The 15,208-nt window shown below is 34.4% G+C and overlaps 3 protein-coding genes and 1 non-coding gene across 4 annotated transcripts; 1 reads left to right on the top strand and 3 right to left on the bottom strand.

The window, feature by feature from the left end:
* Window positions 1-308: 308 nt before the first annotated feature.
* LOC18043443 lies at window positions 309-2,231 on the bottom strand. The gene is made up of 3 exons (XM_006439058.2): window positions 1,566-2,231; window positions 694-879; window positions 309-599 (listed from the first exon to the last, which is right to left on the bottom strand). Exons 1-3 carry the CDS (start codon window positions 2,229-2,231, stop codon window positions 309-311), a joined length of 1,143 nt encoding a protein of 380 aa, XP_006439121.2.
* A 3,120-nt stretch (window positions 2,232-5,351) lies between these two features.
* Window positions 5,352-5,433, top strand: TRNAS-GCU. Its single transcript has one exon. It is a non-coding gene; the product is annotated as a tRNA-Ser (tRNA).
* Window positions 5,434-5,941: 508 nt separating this feature from the next.
* LOC18043444 (transcription factor MYB83) lies at window positions 5,942-8,179 on the bottom strand. Its single transcript, XM_006439059.2, has 2 exons — window positions 7,878-8,179; window positions 5,942-6,853 (listed from the first exon to the last, which is right to left on the bottom strand). The coding sequence occupies exons 1-2, from the start codon at window positions 8,177-8,179 to the stop codon at window positions 6,139-6,141; spliced, it is 1,017 nt and encodes a 338-aa protein (XP_006439122.2). The 3' UTR covers window positions 5,942-6,138.
* Window positions 8,180-11,695: 3,516 nt separating this feature from the next.
* LOC18043445 (ATP synthase subunit O, mitochondrial) lies at window positions 11,696-14,967 on the bottom strand. Its single transcript, XM_006439060.2, has 6 exons — window positions 14,751-14,967; window positions 14,488-14,538; window positions 13,999-14,242; window positions 12,836-12,948; window positions 12,311-12,397; window positions 11,696-12,215 (listed from the first exon to the last, which is right to left on the bottom strand). The coding sequence occupies exons 1-6, from the start codon at window positions 14,838-14,840 to the stop codon at window positions 12,087-12,089; spliced, it is 714 nt and encodes a 237-aa protein (XP_006439123.1). The 5' UTR covers window positions 14,841-14,967; the 3' UTR covers window positions 11,696-12,086.
* Between the last annotated feature and the right edge of the window lie 241 nt (window positions 14,968-15,208).

Below are 15,208 nucleotides of genomic sequence, written 5' to 3' on the forward strand. Positions count from 1 at the left end.
TTTGAATTTAATTTAATTAGTGTACACAATCTTTAATTAGTGTAAAGTGTAGTTATTGAAAAAGAACATATATCTCAAGTAAGTACGGTGAGGTTTTCACTCAAGCATTTATGATTATTATTTATTGTGCTCGTGGTAAATTGTAGAGGAAAAGGGGAGGTTTCCGTTACTACTATTATTAAGAGAATGAAATACAAATGTTTCTAATTTAAATTAATGTGCCAAATAAATCTGCTTGAAAATCACTAGTCAAATCTTTAAACGGTAAAAATATCAGCAATCTTCATCTCACGTACAAACAATCAAGATTAAGAAATAGTAATGCAAGTGCTATTGTACACTTGAGTTCGATGTTTCTTGTCATACTTTCTATTGAGGAGCAATAGGCACTCAGCTTCGTGATGAAACTCAGGTTTTATGAGGTCCCAAACAACCCTGTAATTTGTTCTGAAGCTCATTCGAATGATCAAAGGCAACCCTTTTCCCAACTCAAGTAAATCTTGCATGTTTCTTCCAGCTCCGTACATTGGCTTGTTTCTCGTTCCCACATATAATCGAAACAGGCTTGAATCATGACTCGCAGCATATAATTTTGGACCCTAGGACAAATTAATTAACATGTTATCTATCAATAAGTATGTGATTATTTTGATGTTTAAATGAAATAAAATATTAGTCTTGGTTAACTCTTACGTGTGATGATGCGATGGGGAGGCGGCCAAAGGACATATCGATGACTGGGGGGCTAATGTGAAGGCCGAAGAGCTTGGATTTGTTGTCTACTAATAGATCAACTGAGCAGTTGCTTGTGAGGATTTTAGTTGCCACTCCAGTGCTATCCACTCCTTCTCCTAGTCCAAATTGGCGAATTCCTGCAATCTGAAATGGGGTTTACTTAATTGAATGAAGTTTTAGAGGATGGCATTATAATTTGTTTGTTTCATATACAAAGTGTGATTAAATATTAAAATACTAGATCCCGTATTCGAACCTAAGATCAATCTTATAATAATAATATCTCTCGGGAATAGTTTGATTGGTTAGTCTTTTGAAAACTAAAAAGAAGTTCTACAAGGATGAATTTTAGGGAGGAAAGTTCTTTAATTTGTGCTTGTGCTAAGAGGAATAGCGTGGAATAAATGTTTGGAAAAGAAAAAAAAAATGGTAAATGACTGTTGAGACACTCAACCAAAACGAAAGCCCATTATAGGCCCACTTGTAGTTCAAAGCCCAAACTTGGGACAGCAATATAAACACAACCTTTGGACTTTTTCAACTGCGGTTGTACATTCAGGCACGAAAGCCGTAGGATTACTGGAAAGAAAGAACAAAGCCATTGCAACCCCACTAACTAATTTCATGCAATGGAAGGATTTTACCTTGATAGTAGTGATGTTTTCTTAGGTAATTAAGGGAGCATCACTAGCCACTACTCAAAGGACTGAAACTAGTCCAGTTAGCAAGAGATTTAACTGATTAAGCGAAGCAAATTGATCAACTCAAAATCAAAGAAGAACGAATTAATAGTACAGAGCTACTCAAAGCCGAGAGATGAAATTAAGTACCTTGATAGAAATCAAAGGAGGCGGTGGCTTAGAAGCCATGTAAAAAACAAGCAATGCAACTCCCAAACTCAGCAAAAGTCTCCAACTTATTTGCAAACAAATCCAAGCACATGAATTAGACCTCTTGAAAGAAAAATACCTCCACCAAAGACCCTTTTTAGCGCTACTCCAATTCCCATAGTGATGGTACCACCCATCATCATTCCCATAGTGATGGTACCACCCATCGTCATCATCATCATCATCATCATCATCATTGTAAACAATTATCAGACGGTTCTGGGGAGCCTCAGCCTCAGCTGCATGTGCATGGAGCTCCTCATCGTCGTCTGCACTAGTTGTAATGACCTTCTTGACGTCATGGGAGAAAGAGCTGTTGGATCCTCGAGAAGAGGAGCCACGAGAGAGAGTAGTGAGTCTTGAGATCGCTTGGAGGTTGTTTTTGGTGGTGGCTGACGCTGTTAATTCGGAGCGAGTCCGGGAGTGGAAAGCCGCCGAATCATAATCATTATTAATAATATTAAATGTGTTTGCATGCGATATTGTTGAGGGGCTCTGAACATAGTAAGCACAAGCTGGGTATGCGTGATTGTGAACATGGAACATTTGCGTTTCTTCCTCTCCACACTCACCCATTGATCTTTCAGTGATCTCATGACTCGACATCATGACTCAGAGAGTAAATTAAGTGATGATGATTCTGATTCTGATTTCTTACTTCTGATATTGGGGTCTTCAGAAGTTTTTAAACTGAAAAAAATAAAAATAAAAATAGAAAGAAACCGTCGATTGCTTTTGTTGCGGCGGAAACTTGATTATTAATTGGCCATCCGGCTTCATAATAACATGACGCACAGGCCATAGCCAAATGTAAATACAACGGATAAAAAGACGTGACTTCATTAAATATTCCATGCATAAAATTAATTCTATTGTGTTCAAGAAAACGAGTTTGAATGGTAAATAAGGATAAATATCATGAAAAAATTTATTGGCTCAAATAGTGTAAATTTTGTTTTTACCATGAGAAACTTTATCTCAGCCTTATTGAACATTTGCAAAATTCACTTTTTGAAAAAATATATGTTATCGGTCTCCTCATAAAAAAAGGGAAAGAAATTTATCTTTTTATTTACCTTTTTTGTTATCCATTCAAAGCGCAAAAAAAATAAACTGTTACTGGTAATTCCAAGCTAAAAACATTGTTTCTTGGGAGCCGTGGGAGACAAATGAAATTCTGGACCGACAATTGCGGGAGAGATTCTCTTCTTAGGTAACCCTAAGTCCCTATGCCTAGCATTTGCTTTACACCGAATTCTCTTTTATCTTTTACATCGTAGGAATGATAGCAAAGCAAGCACATTTGCATTAATTAATTCCCTCTTTTACGTGCATTGTTTTTATTAATTTTATCTTTAGCCAAAAAGAAGGAGAAAAGGTGTTTTTTCAATGAGAAAGGTTTATGACAATACAGTCGTTTGTCCCAACAGGCATTATTGCTCTTAGATAATGCATTTATATCTCTCACACATAATTTCCAAATCAAATTCACTCGTATAAATGAGTAGCATCTTTTTATGTGTAAGATATATGCGTATAAATGGATTCCAATTAACTGTGGGTACCCGGAGGATTTCTATGAAAAGACCCCCAAAAAAAAAAAAAAAAAAAGTCTTTACAAGATAGATCCCAAAGTAAATAATTGATTGGTTAAAATTCAATCACATGATTACTAAGTGGGATTTTATTTTTCTTTAATTGAATTTAAGATTTGAGAGATTAGTATTGAACTATAGGGGTAGCGAATTTATTAGATATATTGCTTACTTTTGAAGAGAAGATGGATTGAAATACAAGTGAAGAATCCATATATACTCATGATGGAAAAGAATAAAGAAATATAATCTGCTAATAGATCGGACCAGCTTTTGCTTTTATATCAAGACCGACATAATGATATAATTTCCACCTCTCACTACTATCATCATCACAAAAAATACAGTATCCATTTCTTCGCAAAACCTAGATCTCATTTAGGAATTGGTATAAATTCTTTTAAAAATGGATATCCCATAGTATTGCCCGTCAACTCACTAATTACCTTTCGCTTGAAAGCGATCACTTAATTTGATTGTCTAGATTAATAAAAGCCTCGTAAGGCTCTTTCTGTTTTTTAATTTTCTAAATTAAAATTGACCATCAACGGGATGTAGTTAATATTTCTTTTATATGATTTTCTTTGAGATTATTTTCTTTTGGATATTCAGGTGAGCTTTTAAATTATAAAATTTATAAAGAGGTAATGATTTGTGGGGCTTATAAGTATAGTAACAAAATAATATTAGAAAGCCCTATTTGGTAGCGCTATTGGATAATTACAGCTTTCTCACTTTATAGTTTAGAAATTGAGTTAATTTAGTTTTATACTTATACGTGAAAACATATAATATCTTTGTAATTTTTATGAAAATTATTATTTAAAAATTATATTTATCATACACTATCAATTTTTATTTTATATTTATAACTTCTTTTTTTCTCATTTACAGCCCCTTTTAACACCAAATAGAGCTTAACTCAATCCTTTCAAAATGAATATGCCATATACTTAACTTGCCCATCAACACATAATTACCTTTTCACTTGAAAGCAATCGCTCTAAACATTTGACCATCAAGATCAGCAAAAGCCTCAAAAGGTTGTTTCTGTTTTTCAATTTACCGGACTAACAATTGACCATCCGGATGTAGTTTAGATTTTATTTTATTTTTTTATGGTTCTCTTTGAGATTAATTCCTGTGGATTTTTAGGTGAGCTGTGAAATTACAAAAATTTATGAAGTGGCAATGGTTGCGGGGCATATATAGATAGTAACAAAATGATGTGAAGGTCATATTGATAGTGTAATTGGAGAGTTGTATAATATAATTTGAAAGACCGCACATTACTAACTTTTATTTCATAATTATTTTCTTTTACTATTCACATATCTCAGCACCAAACAGGATTTAACTCAATCATTTCAAAACGAGTATGCTATATACTTTCACATCAACACATTAATTACCTTTCACCTGAAAGTGATCACTTTAAAGATTTGACCATCAAGATCAACAAAAGCCTCACAAGATTCTTTGTGTTTTCAAATTTACTAGACGAAAATTGACCGTGAACGGGCTTGTAGTTAGGTTTTATTTTTTATTTTTTATGTAGTTTCTTTAAGATTAATTCCTATGGATATTTTAGGGGAGCTATTAAATTATAGAAATTTATGAAGAGGTAATAACTTGCAGGACTTTTAAAGATAGCACCAAAATGATATTAAGTCCTTATTTGATAGTGTAATTGGATAGTTATAGCTTTTTTAACGTGTGATTTGAAAGTTGAGTTGATTTAATCTCATGCATATGTGTAAAAAATTTATAATATTTTTTTTATTAAAATTATTATTTAAAAGACATTTACCATACACTATCAATTTTTATTTTATTACTATAAATTTTTTTTCATTCACAACACCTCAACACCAAACAGTATTTAACTCAATTATAATTGATCTTTCATGTAAATTTAAATAGAGATAGATTTATAAATGTAAAAGCCTAAAAGGTGGCGTCTTATAGGAAATTTGGAGGGGTGCCAGTAGTATCCTATTTTATATAGTTTTTGCAGATGCAATGGATCAGTCCACCTTCAAACTATTCCAATGAACGAAATCGGGCTGTGTTTCCGGAGTCTCTTGTAAATTTAAAAGAAATATTAAAAACAGCAACCATGGTTAACAACGACGCTTTGGCCGAGTGGTTAAGGCGTGTGCCTGCTAAGTACATGGGGTTTCCCCGCGAGAGTTCGAATCTCTCAGGCGTCGTCCGTCATTTCTTTTCCATTTTTACAAATTTGACTTTTGAGAGGCTACCATTTTTCCTTGCGCATTCTTTTTGCATGAAACTCACGAGTTGCCTATTAATTATGCACTCAGCAATTATACTTCTCCTAAGAAGAGTCAAGATAAGTAAATTTTTTTTCAATGAGTTTTGAATACTGTAATAGTAAGCCAAGAGACAGAGAGAGGGCCAGGAATTTCAATTTACTTCTTTATTATGATCATCTGGTTACAGTGCAAAGTGCATGCGTTACAAGTATAATCCTCCTCATCTCCCACTTACAACTTATTTCCGACATGTACACGAAACTACAACTCATGATCAACTAAGCTTTATTATTCAACTCTACAATTTCTACACCACTACTCGCATTTCCCTCTTCTCAGGAACTATGACTATATGTTTCAACAACGATCCCACTGCTCCTGAAATAATGACCGGAGTGCCTCAAATTGAAACTGAAATTTACATACAAGAAATTATGCTAGCTGGGTAGTCACGGCGCCTTGCAGCATTTATTGATTGCAGAAATTTTTTGCTGTTTGAATGAACAAAAAGAGGAGATTTTGAGAGAACAAAGAGGACACATATAAAGATGAAAGAAGTTCGAATTTGGTGTTTTCTTTTTAAAAGAATTTTCGCCCAAAATTTCCTAGGCTTTATTGGGTCCAAACTAAAAGGGTGGCCAATTATTCAACTTGGAAATCAAGAAAAGGAAAGGAGGAAATGTTATCCATGAAGCCCTCAAGATCCCATTCTCCAACTCTTAAGTTTTCTCCTTGCCAATTATTTTCCAACCCCAACATGTCCCCTACTTTAATTCCTTGATCAATTGTATTATTGAAGCAAGAATTATTAGTGTAGTGGTTGTTGTTATTGCCTTTCAAATCAACATTGTAGTTGTGGTTGTTTTTGGCGGCATTAGAATTGTTTTCTTCAATACTTCTACTCTCTAGTGGAGGAAGAGAAAGGTCACCTTCTAATCCCATTTTACTAGGCTCTAAAATCCCGTAATCCTCGTAGAATAATCCATCCCCCGTATGATCAACTTGAGCTATGCATGTAGGCATATTATTGAATAAACATGACGCACTTGTCATGTCATAGCGGGTATCAAGCATCGAGAAAGGATCAATTAACTGGCTATTATTGGATGTGACCATAGTTTGTATGGAAGTCGATGACGAGGAAGACGAGTCCATGCACATGGTCATGATGTCATGATCATTAGGCATGGGCATGATCCCTGCTATCACACCTCTTGGCTCTGATGAATCACTATTGTTTGGTGAAGGTGTAGGTGCATTGGGGTTGGTTTTTAATATTTTCTTCAATGTGGAATTCCAAAAATTCTTTATTTCATTGTCAGTTCTTCCTGGAAGACGGGCCGCAATTTGAGACCACCTAAATTGTTTGAAACAAATGAAGGTAATTAAAAAATTGCAGACAATGTATATTAACTATAAGCGAAGAGTTTTATTGTACTTTTATTAAAGCAGGCTTTGCATGGATACTTGAGGTCTAAAACTAGAGAAAGCTTGCCTTGATCAATTGTATTATTAATGCATGCTTTGCATGTAGGCACATTGTTGAACAAAGGGAGGATTGTACACGTATGGATGCTTTACATGTTTCATTGTCTGTGTGGATGAAGATTCAAAGTTCGAAATTTTATTTTTCAGACCAAAAAGGGGCAAAAACTCAAATTTGCAGAAAGAGAAAGGTGGGGTTGTAGGGGGAGAGTTAAAAAAAGATAGAGCAAGCAAGCATATATACATTGTAATAATATCATAATTAATGGACCTGGGTATCTCCTGAGCTGTTTCAGAGAATTTTGCCTGGGATGCACACTTTTCGTTTTACATCTCCCATTAAATAATTAAGGAAATTGCTTGATAAAAGTATGAAAAGGTAGAGACTAAATAAAATGCAAAGATGGATCACATTTCATTAATTTGAGAATAAAAAATGTAAAAAACCAATAATATGGGATCAAAATCCGGGATAAGAATGAGCAGCAAATTAATGAGCAATGGTTATAACAAGTTAGCTTAATAAGGATAGTTAAATGCAAGGTGCTTCCTAGCATGAAAATATGTAGCCTCTTGTGATTAGGCGATTATGCTTCTCTAAGCAAAAGAAAGAAGACAATTCACTTTCAAGCAGTTCTCTCGATATTTATTCTATTATTTACTTAGTTTTTAAATTTTAACTATATTTTTAAGGTATGCAATCACAACTAATAATCTCACTCACATAAAAAATAATTAAACAAATTCTCTAGAACAAGAGAAATATATTATTATAATGAGCAAAAGATTGATTCAGTTTATTCAAAAAAAAAAAAAATTATAGCAGTCACAAACTAATTCATGCTGGCAATTGCTAAAGCTCAATGTATACTGCTTTTGGTTTGTTTAATAATTACCTGTTGCCAAGAATGGAATGCAAATGAATGATGAGCTCCTCTTCTTGTGGTGAAAACGCGCCGCGTTTGAGATCAGGTCTCAAGTAATTGATCCAACGAAGACGACAACTCTTGCCACATCTCTGGAGGCCAGCATTCCTAGCAATGTCGCTCCAACATCCTTGTCCATTTGTTAACATGTACTTGATGAGTTTATCATCTTCTTCTGGTGACCATAAGCCCTTTCTAAGCTTATTAGCTTTAGCATTGATGTTGCTACCATTAACTAGTCTCTCTTTCCCCATTAGATCTGGCTTCCTCATTGATAAGATACTTTGGAAGTTTTGTGCTGTTGGGGTTATATAAGAGCGAATGATATGTTTAGTTTGTTTGTGTGTGTGTGTGTGTGTGAGAGAGAGAGAGAGAATGAGGAGGCTTGATGGGGCGGTAATGGTGATGATGATGGTGATGGTTGTGGGGTTTGCTTAGAAATATGAATAATGAGTATGAGAGTTTACATATATATACAAATAATTAATCAGAGAGAGAGAGAGAGAGAGAGAGAGAGAGGAATTGTGTTTGTTGGTACGATGGGTAGAGTGGAAAACGGATCGGAGGGGGACCTCTCTTTTATGAATAATATTATTGAGAAAAGGAAAGAGAGGGATGGTTGGTCTTCTTGTCTTTGACTCTATGTAGTCTTTATCGATTCATTTTGATTTCTTCACTCACAAGGTAATCATCATATGTCTATGAGACATAACAATTTTGCTTCCACTTCACATAATAATCTCTCTCTCTCTCTCTCTCTGTTCTCTAGGGTTAGCCTTGTAAAACACGTGTGGTTTGAGAATGTGAGAGTACAAAAGTTTAAAAAGTACTGTCGGTACACTTTCTCAATTACCCAAAATGTCACACGTTTAATATATAATGAATAGCTCTGAGGATTAAGCAACTTCTATGGCATGTATTTCTCAAGCAATTCACGGGCCGTTTTGGTCAAATATTCAAGCATTTATCTTTTTCCTCAAGTCATGATTCTGTTAACAGTAACAAATTTGGATGAATAAGCAAGTAGTTTGTATTAAATTAATATCAGTTACTTCTTAAAATTGTATTAAACTTAAAGGACACTTCATTTTGTTGTTAGAAAACGGAAGGACTCCATGCAAATTAACTAGAGGAACACTCAAGAAATTTATGAAAATAATAAGGATATATCAATTAAGTTGCATTCTCTAATGAAGATTTGTCAGACAACGTTCATAGACGGCAAGTTTCTTTCGATGCCCTGTTTGCTCACATAACAAACGATGGAACAGGAACAAATTCGGATCACTTCATTCAATAATTAATAGGGTAATTATCTACCAACCACCTGCTTTTTTAAACTTTTTCAAAAGGACACATTTTTTTTTTGGAGCGCTCCTCCTGAAGTTAATATTTTTTTCACCAGTCCATTCTTGTTATAACACTGTTAGAACTTTGCTGACATCAGAAGGTAAAATTGTCATTTCACAAGGACATTGTTTGAAAACAGAAGTGGACAAGTGCAAAATAATATAACTTCAAGTGGAGTTCAGTGAAAAAAAATTAAAGAATTGTGTATTTTTAAAAAAAATGTAAAAAAACATGTGGTCGGTGGATAATTGTCCTTTTATATTTGGGGGTAAAAAAAATCATTTATACAATATTCTATTAGTTCTCTTAACAGTTTGAAGACGAAAATGGACTGGTGCAAAATAATATAACTTTAAGTGGAGTTCAGCAAAAAAAATTAAAAATTATATATTTTTAAAAAAGTATGAAAAAATAAGTTGTCGGTAGATAATTGCCCTAATTAATATTGTTCATTATACCAACAACTTTTCAAAATCTGATAAGCGTTTGCAACGATTAAAAATATTCGGTATCGATTTTGTGCTGTCGGTCAGATTCAATCTTTAATTAAATTTGGCTGCACAAAATCCAAATATATATTAAATCAGACCAAGCAGAAGAAGAGATCAAAATTCCTAAGGTTTCTATTAACTTTCTGCAAAAGCATATTTACGTTGATATCAATAAAAAATTATGGTGCCCCAGAATTTATTTACTTGGGAATTAATAAAAATATAATTTCCAAAAGTGTCCATGTTACAGCTAGAATGGTGGGCATCAAGATACAACAACACCCCCCTACCCCCACAAAATTTCATTGTCTAAATGAGTTGTCATAGTAATCTTCCCGTGTGATTCCTTTTCTTTACCTAATTTTCTCTGTACATGGCAATGGGACAAGTTCCCAGAGAAGAATTCACGTATCATGATAAAATCAAAAGATATTCCAAGTCATTGTCCAATCAAAATTCAGTTTTTACAAATAGGGTCTCAGTCAAGTGAAACGATCATCAAAAACAAAAGGGGGCAAACAAAATTTTGATATAGATAATTCATAAGTTACTGGGACCCTATTAGCCGATGGGGACTGCCGCGATTTTCTGGGAAAAAGGATGAGTGGAAAATAAACTCACAAGCTACTCAAATGCTTCGAAAAGCATTCTCTTTCTCTTTTATCTTTATCTCAACAGCTGTCCTAGAAATGTAGCTCTTTCATATATGCTTGTGTGGCTCAACAAAGCAACATAGCTACTTTGTTATAAAGACAAGAAATAACAACTAAGACCAGATGGTTGTTAGTTATACTTTGTACTAGATTCTACAATATTGCTCATTTCAATCTATATATAAACCCTATCTATATTATCAGGACAATATTGTTAAAATACTAGGCCATCAGAACCCAAAATAGTAAGCTGTAAGCCCGAGGGGCTTCATCAAATAATTATATGAAAAGTTCGCACACTCATGAATTCTCTACTATTACCATGGCTATATAAGACTAGCCACGGCATCATCTTTCATGGTTTTTTTTCTTTTTTTTCAGGATAAGAGCTAATGCAATTGAACCGAAAAAAGAAAAACGGGGCCGGGGAAAAAAAATCTGCTACTGAGCTAAGTGTTTCTATTAATTTGTTCAATCATGGACTGCTTTAAGCAATTCCTCAGATGCCGCCATGCCTGTATCATAAGCAAACAAATTCGACGAAATTCTTTATTATTATTATTATTGTTTAAAAAAGAAATCAGGTAAAAACAGTCTGATAAGTATGAACTATGAACGTACGAGACAGTTGGTAACTTTGCTTTCATTATAAAGCAAGTCACATCACTATCGGATTTTCAGGTTAATAATATACACACACTTTTTTCTATTTTTTGGCCTGACAGGACATTTCTTGGAAGCTTTATCCTTTTACTGAGAAATTGTAATGAAACCCCTTTCCAGTTTCCACTCCATAATGCTCCTGTTGTTTTCAATTTTTTATATATAACGTGTGTGCGGGCAGACGGGCGCATTTCCACTTCAAAGAAATTTCAAGAGTACATCAGAAAGTATTATATTATATAATATATATATATATATATATATATATATATATATATTAAAAAAAATTATAATATAATTAGTAATTATATTTAATTAAATTATACATAACATACGTGTATTAATTAAATATAATATCTCTTATATATTTTAAAATTTCTCCAACAATATTGATTTGAAATATTGATAATTTCTTATATTTTCTTATTATCGTTATTATTTTTAACACAGCATCATGCTGCAAAGCTATCATCGTATCATTTACAAGTCCTAGGAACAATGTTTTCTTCTTAATTTTTTACGGCCGATATCGGGCAAGGTTTTAAATACCATCCATACCTTATTGGCCTTCAAGGGGCTGTGCTGCAGCCTGCAGAATCTCTCTCAAGATTATAAGCCAAAGCCAATCATCTTGCCTTAAGAGAGGATCAAGAGCATATATTAATAAAATGCGAACACTGTCTTAGCAACACTATGTTCATCAAAAGAGCTTTTGTCCTTAAGAACCGTATCATGTGCAGGACCGAGTAATTATTTGAACACACAAATTATACCCTTAAAAGATAATGGTCCGAACCGAAACCCAAACAAAAAATGTTGCCGTCCATCAGAACCATTTGCCATGAAAGCAAAGTGATCAAGATGTGAATTTTATTTTGCCAATGATTCAATTCATTCAGAAATGGCGGAGCACAAGCAAACAGCACCAAACAAAAGCATGAATGGTTCTTTTACTTCTTGGAGCGTTCCAGTTGTTGCATAATCATCTTGAAAATTTGGGCCCTGGGGCTGTGGCAGCCTTTTTAGAGGGTGCCAAAATGAATGGGCTCACGTAGGAACCTCTCCATCTGCCGCGCCCTAGACTTAATGGACATGTCAAACACCTTTTGCCCAAACTCTACTACGAGCCCACCAAGAATGCTAGGATCAACCTGTGGCACAAACAGAATAGATTTAGATTTGCTTCTTCCCTCATAATCTTTAGTTTTGCATTGACGTTAAAATCATAAAGGGTGATATTGAGTACCTTCTGTTCAACCTTGACTTTCTTCCCTTGGCCAAGTGTCTCTTGCAGTGTCTCTTTCAACTCTTTCTCTTCTTCTGGGGGAAGTGGCTAGTACAAAAATACCACAGTTAATTAAGGGGGAAAGGGAAATTTACGAGTAATGATGCAGTCAATCATCAGGTAGATTCTCAAATTCCATAAACCATGCCCATGAAAAGAGTTATTTCCTTAAACAAACCAAGCCCAAGAAAGAGTTACTTGCGTAAACCAATCCAAATTTTCTATAGAGGAATAGAAAGCTTCAGACACGTCCATATCACAATAACATTCATACACATCAACTGAATGCACATGAGAACGCATTTCAAAGGTCTATAAATTCTAGAGGTGCAACAACACAGTGCTTAAACCACTTTAAGATTAATCAAGAAATTTTGAGAAAATTGGTTAGAGAAATGTTACGCTCAAAAGACTAGTTTTATAAGTATCTTAAAGACAGTGTAACAAGCTCTTTCCGATAGAAATTTACAATTGGAGGAAACTTACAATAACGGATGTAACAGTAACTTTTACTTCGCCCTTGTGTGCCATGGTTAACTCCACAAACCTCTTAGCGATGGTGTCTAAGTTTCTAAGCCTCCCATTCTCAGCCAAAACAACTGGTAGGAAATTATAAGCGTACTAGTGGTTAACAACTTTTCAAACATACAAATTTCAAGGAAAAGGGTAGAAGCAAAATTAGTATAGCCTTGTGTAATAACCCAGATAAGATCCAACAGTGATGAATAAAAGAATTACAAAAACAATTAGGACCAAAGTAACAATAACATAACTGCTATGCAATCGTAATGATATCAAGCAACCAATGCAGATAAACAGAAACTCCTAAGGCTGTGATCTAAATGCCTCACAATTTACAGCCTACATATTAAAAAAAAGAAAAAACTCACAATATAAAAAAAAGAAAGTACTATCAACTTGAATTTTATGCAAACCACCAAAACAAAATCCAAAATTTGTCTGAATAAAGCGCTAATCAATACTAAACATTTCTACAGCCCTTAATTCTCATTTTGGTGTTAATATCATACTTTTATAGCCTCGTTTATGTCAAAAAGCTGCCAAATGAAACCAAGATGCTGGGTGAAACTAATAGCAAGTACCTACTACTTATAGAACTTGTACAAATAATGGTAACCATTGAATAATCTTCTTAACATGATTCCGATCAACTGTCAGTCAACTGATGGAACGAAGAGTTGACTGGACCCGAACTCAGAAAGCCATCAATTTCAGAAAAATCAAGTACATATAGAGTCAAGGACTCAAAAGTAAATGATCACAAGAAATGGAGAAATTATGTCTTGCCCTAAGTAGAGAGAGAGAGAGAGAGATATAAGAACAGATGCCCCTAAAGAGAGAAATAGGAAGTTTGAACCAGAGCTATCTAATGAATTTACCAAAGAGATTCAAAACTTTACACATGAAAAGTAGCCAAACAAGAAAAAGGAAAATAGAAGGAAGTCCACAGTCTTGTCTGCTATAATGCAAGAAGAAACAGACTATACTTGAAAAAAAAAAAAATTACTATTCACGTATCATTTCAATATATATTCACATTCAGGAAGAATAAGAAGAAAAATAAGATTAAAATTCAGTAAAGAACAATTCCCAATTTTATGCAGCAAATATCAGTTACTACTACATACCCAAGAAGTGCTTCGTAACATCTGAAAATTTAGCCTGAGTACAGATTTCGTTAATGGCATTAACTCTCGTCTCTGCAGGCACAGACAAGTCCTTTGTGAACTGAAAATATGTATCAGCCTTCTTTGAAGCCTCAACAAGGTCAAGAATCTCAGACTCAACCTTCTCCAGTGCGTTAGTTTTCACTGCCGCAATGTACAGAGCAGAAGCATAATTTCCTGAACCTCCAAACAAAGCCAGGGGCACCTAAAATGAAACGAAGGACAACCAAATCATGGTTTAAACAAATTCCCAAGTCATAAAACCCTCAATGATAAAAACACATGCAAAGACATACTTAAGCCTCTTGCAAATTTCTATGTTCACAGACAAACTAATTCACAACAACAATGTAATCATCATCATGCATTGTGTTAACTAGAGTCTTATTGAAATCCCATTTCTTTTGGGATAAATAGAACAAAATAAGACAAAATAAGCTTGTCATTTACCTTAACTTTCTGCTCCTTCTGCAACGACGAAGTGGAAAAACCTTTCGATAACTGTAAGAAAAACAACAGGCCACGAATTAGAAAGTGATTTTTGGTCGCTAAGAAAATATATTTATTCATCTACGAGAATATTTAGCTCAGTCAAATGAAATCATTCCTCATAAAACTGTGAAATAATAGATTTCACCTAAGGTATTAATCGACGGATCAAATTCGCAAAACGGTAAAAACGAAGGAAACGTTTTGTGTGTTGCGATAGTTACCTGTGGATGAAGAGGGGATAGCTGAGAATTGGATCTGAGAATCTTGTTGAATACAGAGAGGCTCGATCTGATACGACTTACCGTTGCCATGTCCTAAATTTAAAAACCCTAATCTGCCCAGTTCAGGTATTTCTTTTTTACGGGAAGTGAATATGGGGGAAGGCTTTGAAGCAGAGGATAGTGAATTCGAGAGAGCTGCTTCAGTACTGCAGCGTGTATTGGAGTCGTTCGTGCAAGGGTAAATGGATTCTGACACGTTCACAGAATAGGCAGTCATCGGTCTCTTATCACTTAGACCCCTGATAGTTTATGTTTTTTCAGAATAAGATATGATTTGACAATGTTTTATTATGTAGATCCCTTTGTACAACGGCCTTCGTGGCTCATGAAGAGGCCGTCAATTTCTTACTCTCAGAAATTGCCACATGGGATTCTCCATTACCACAATTTTTAGATTC

This window comes from Citrus clementina, unplaced genomic scaffold (assembly GCF_000493195.1).
Source record: "Citrus clementina cultivar Clemenules unplaced genomic scaffold, Citrus_clementina_v1.0 scaffold_4, whole genome shotgun sequence".
Lineage (NCBI taxonomy): Eukaryota > Viridiplantae > Streptophyta > Magnoliopsida > Sapindales > Rutaceae > Citrus > Citrus x clementina.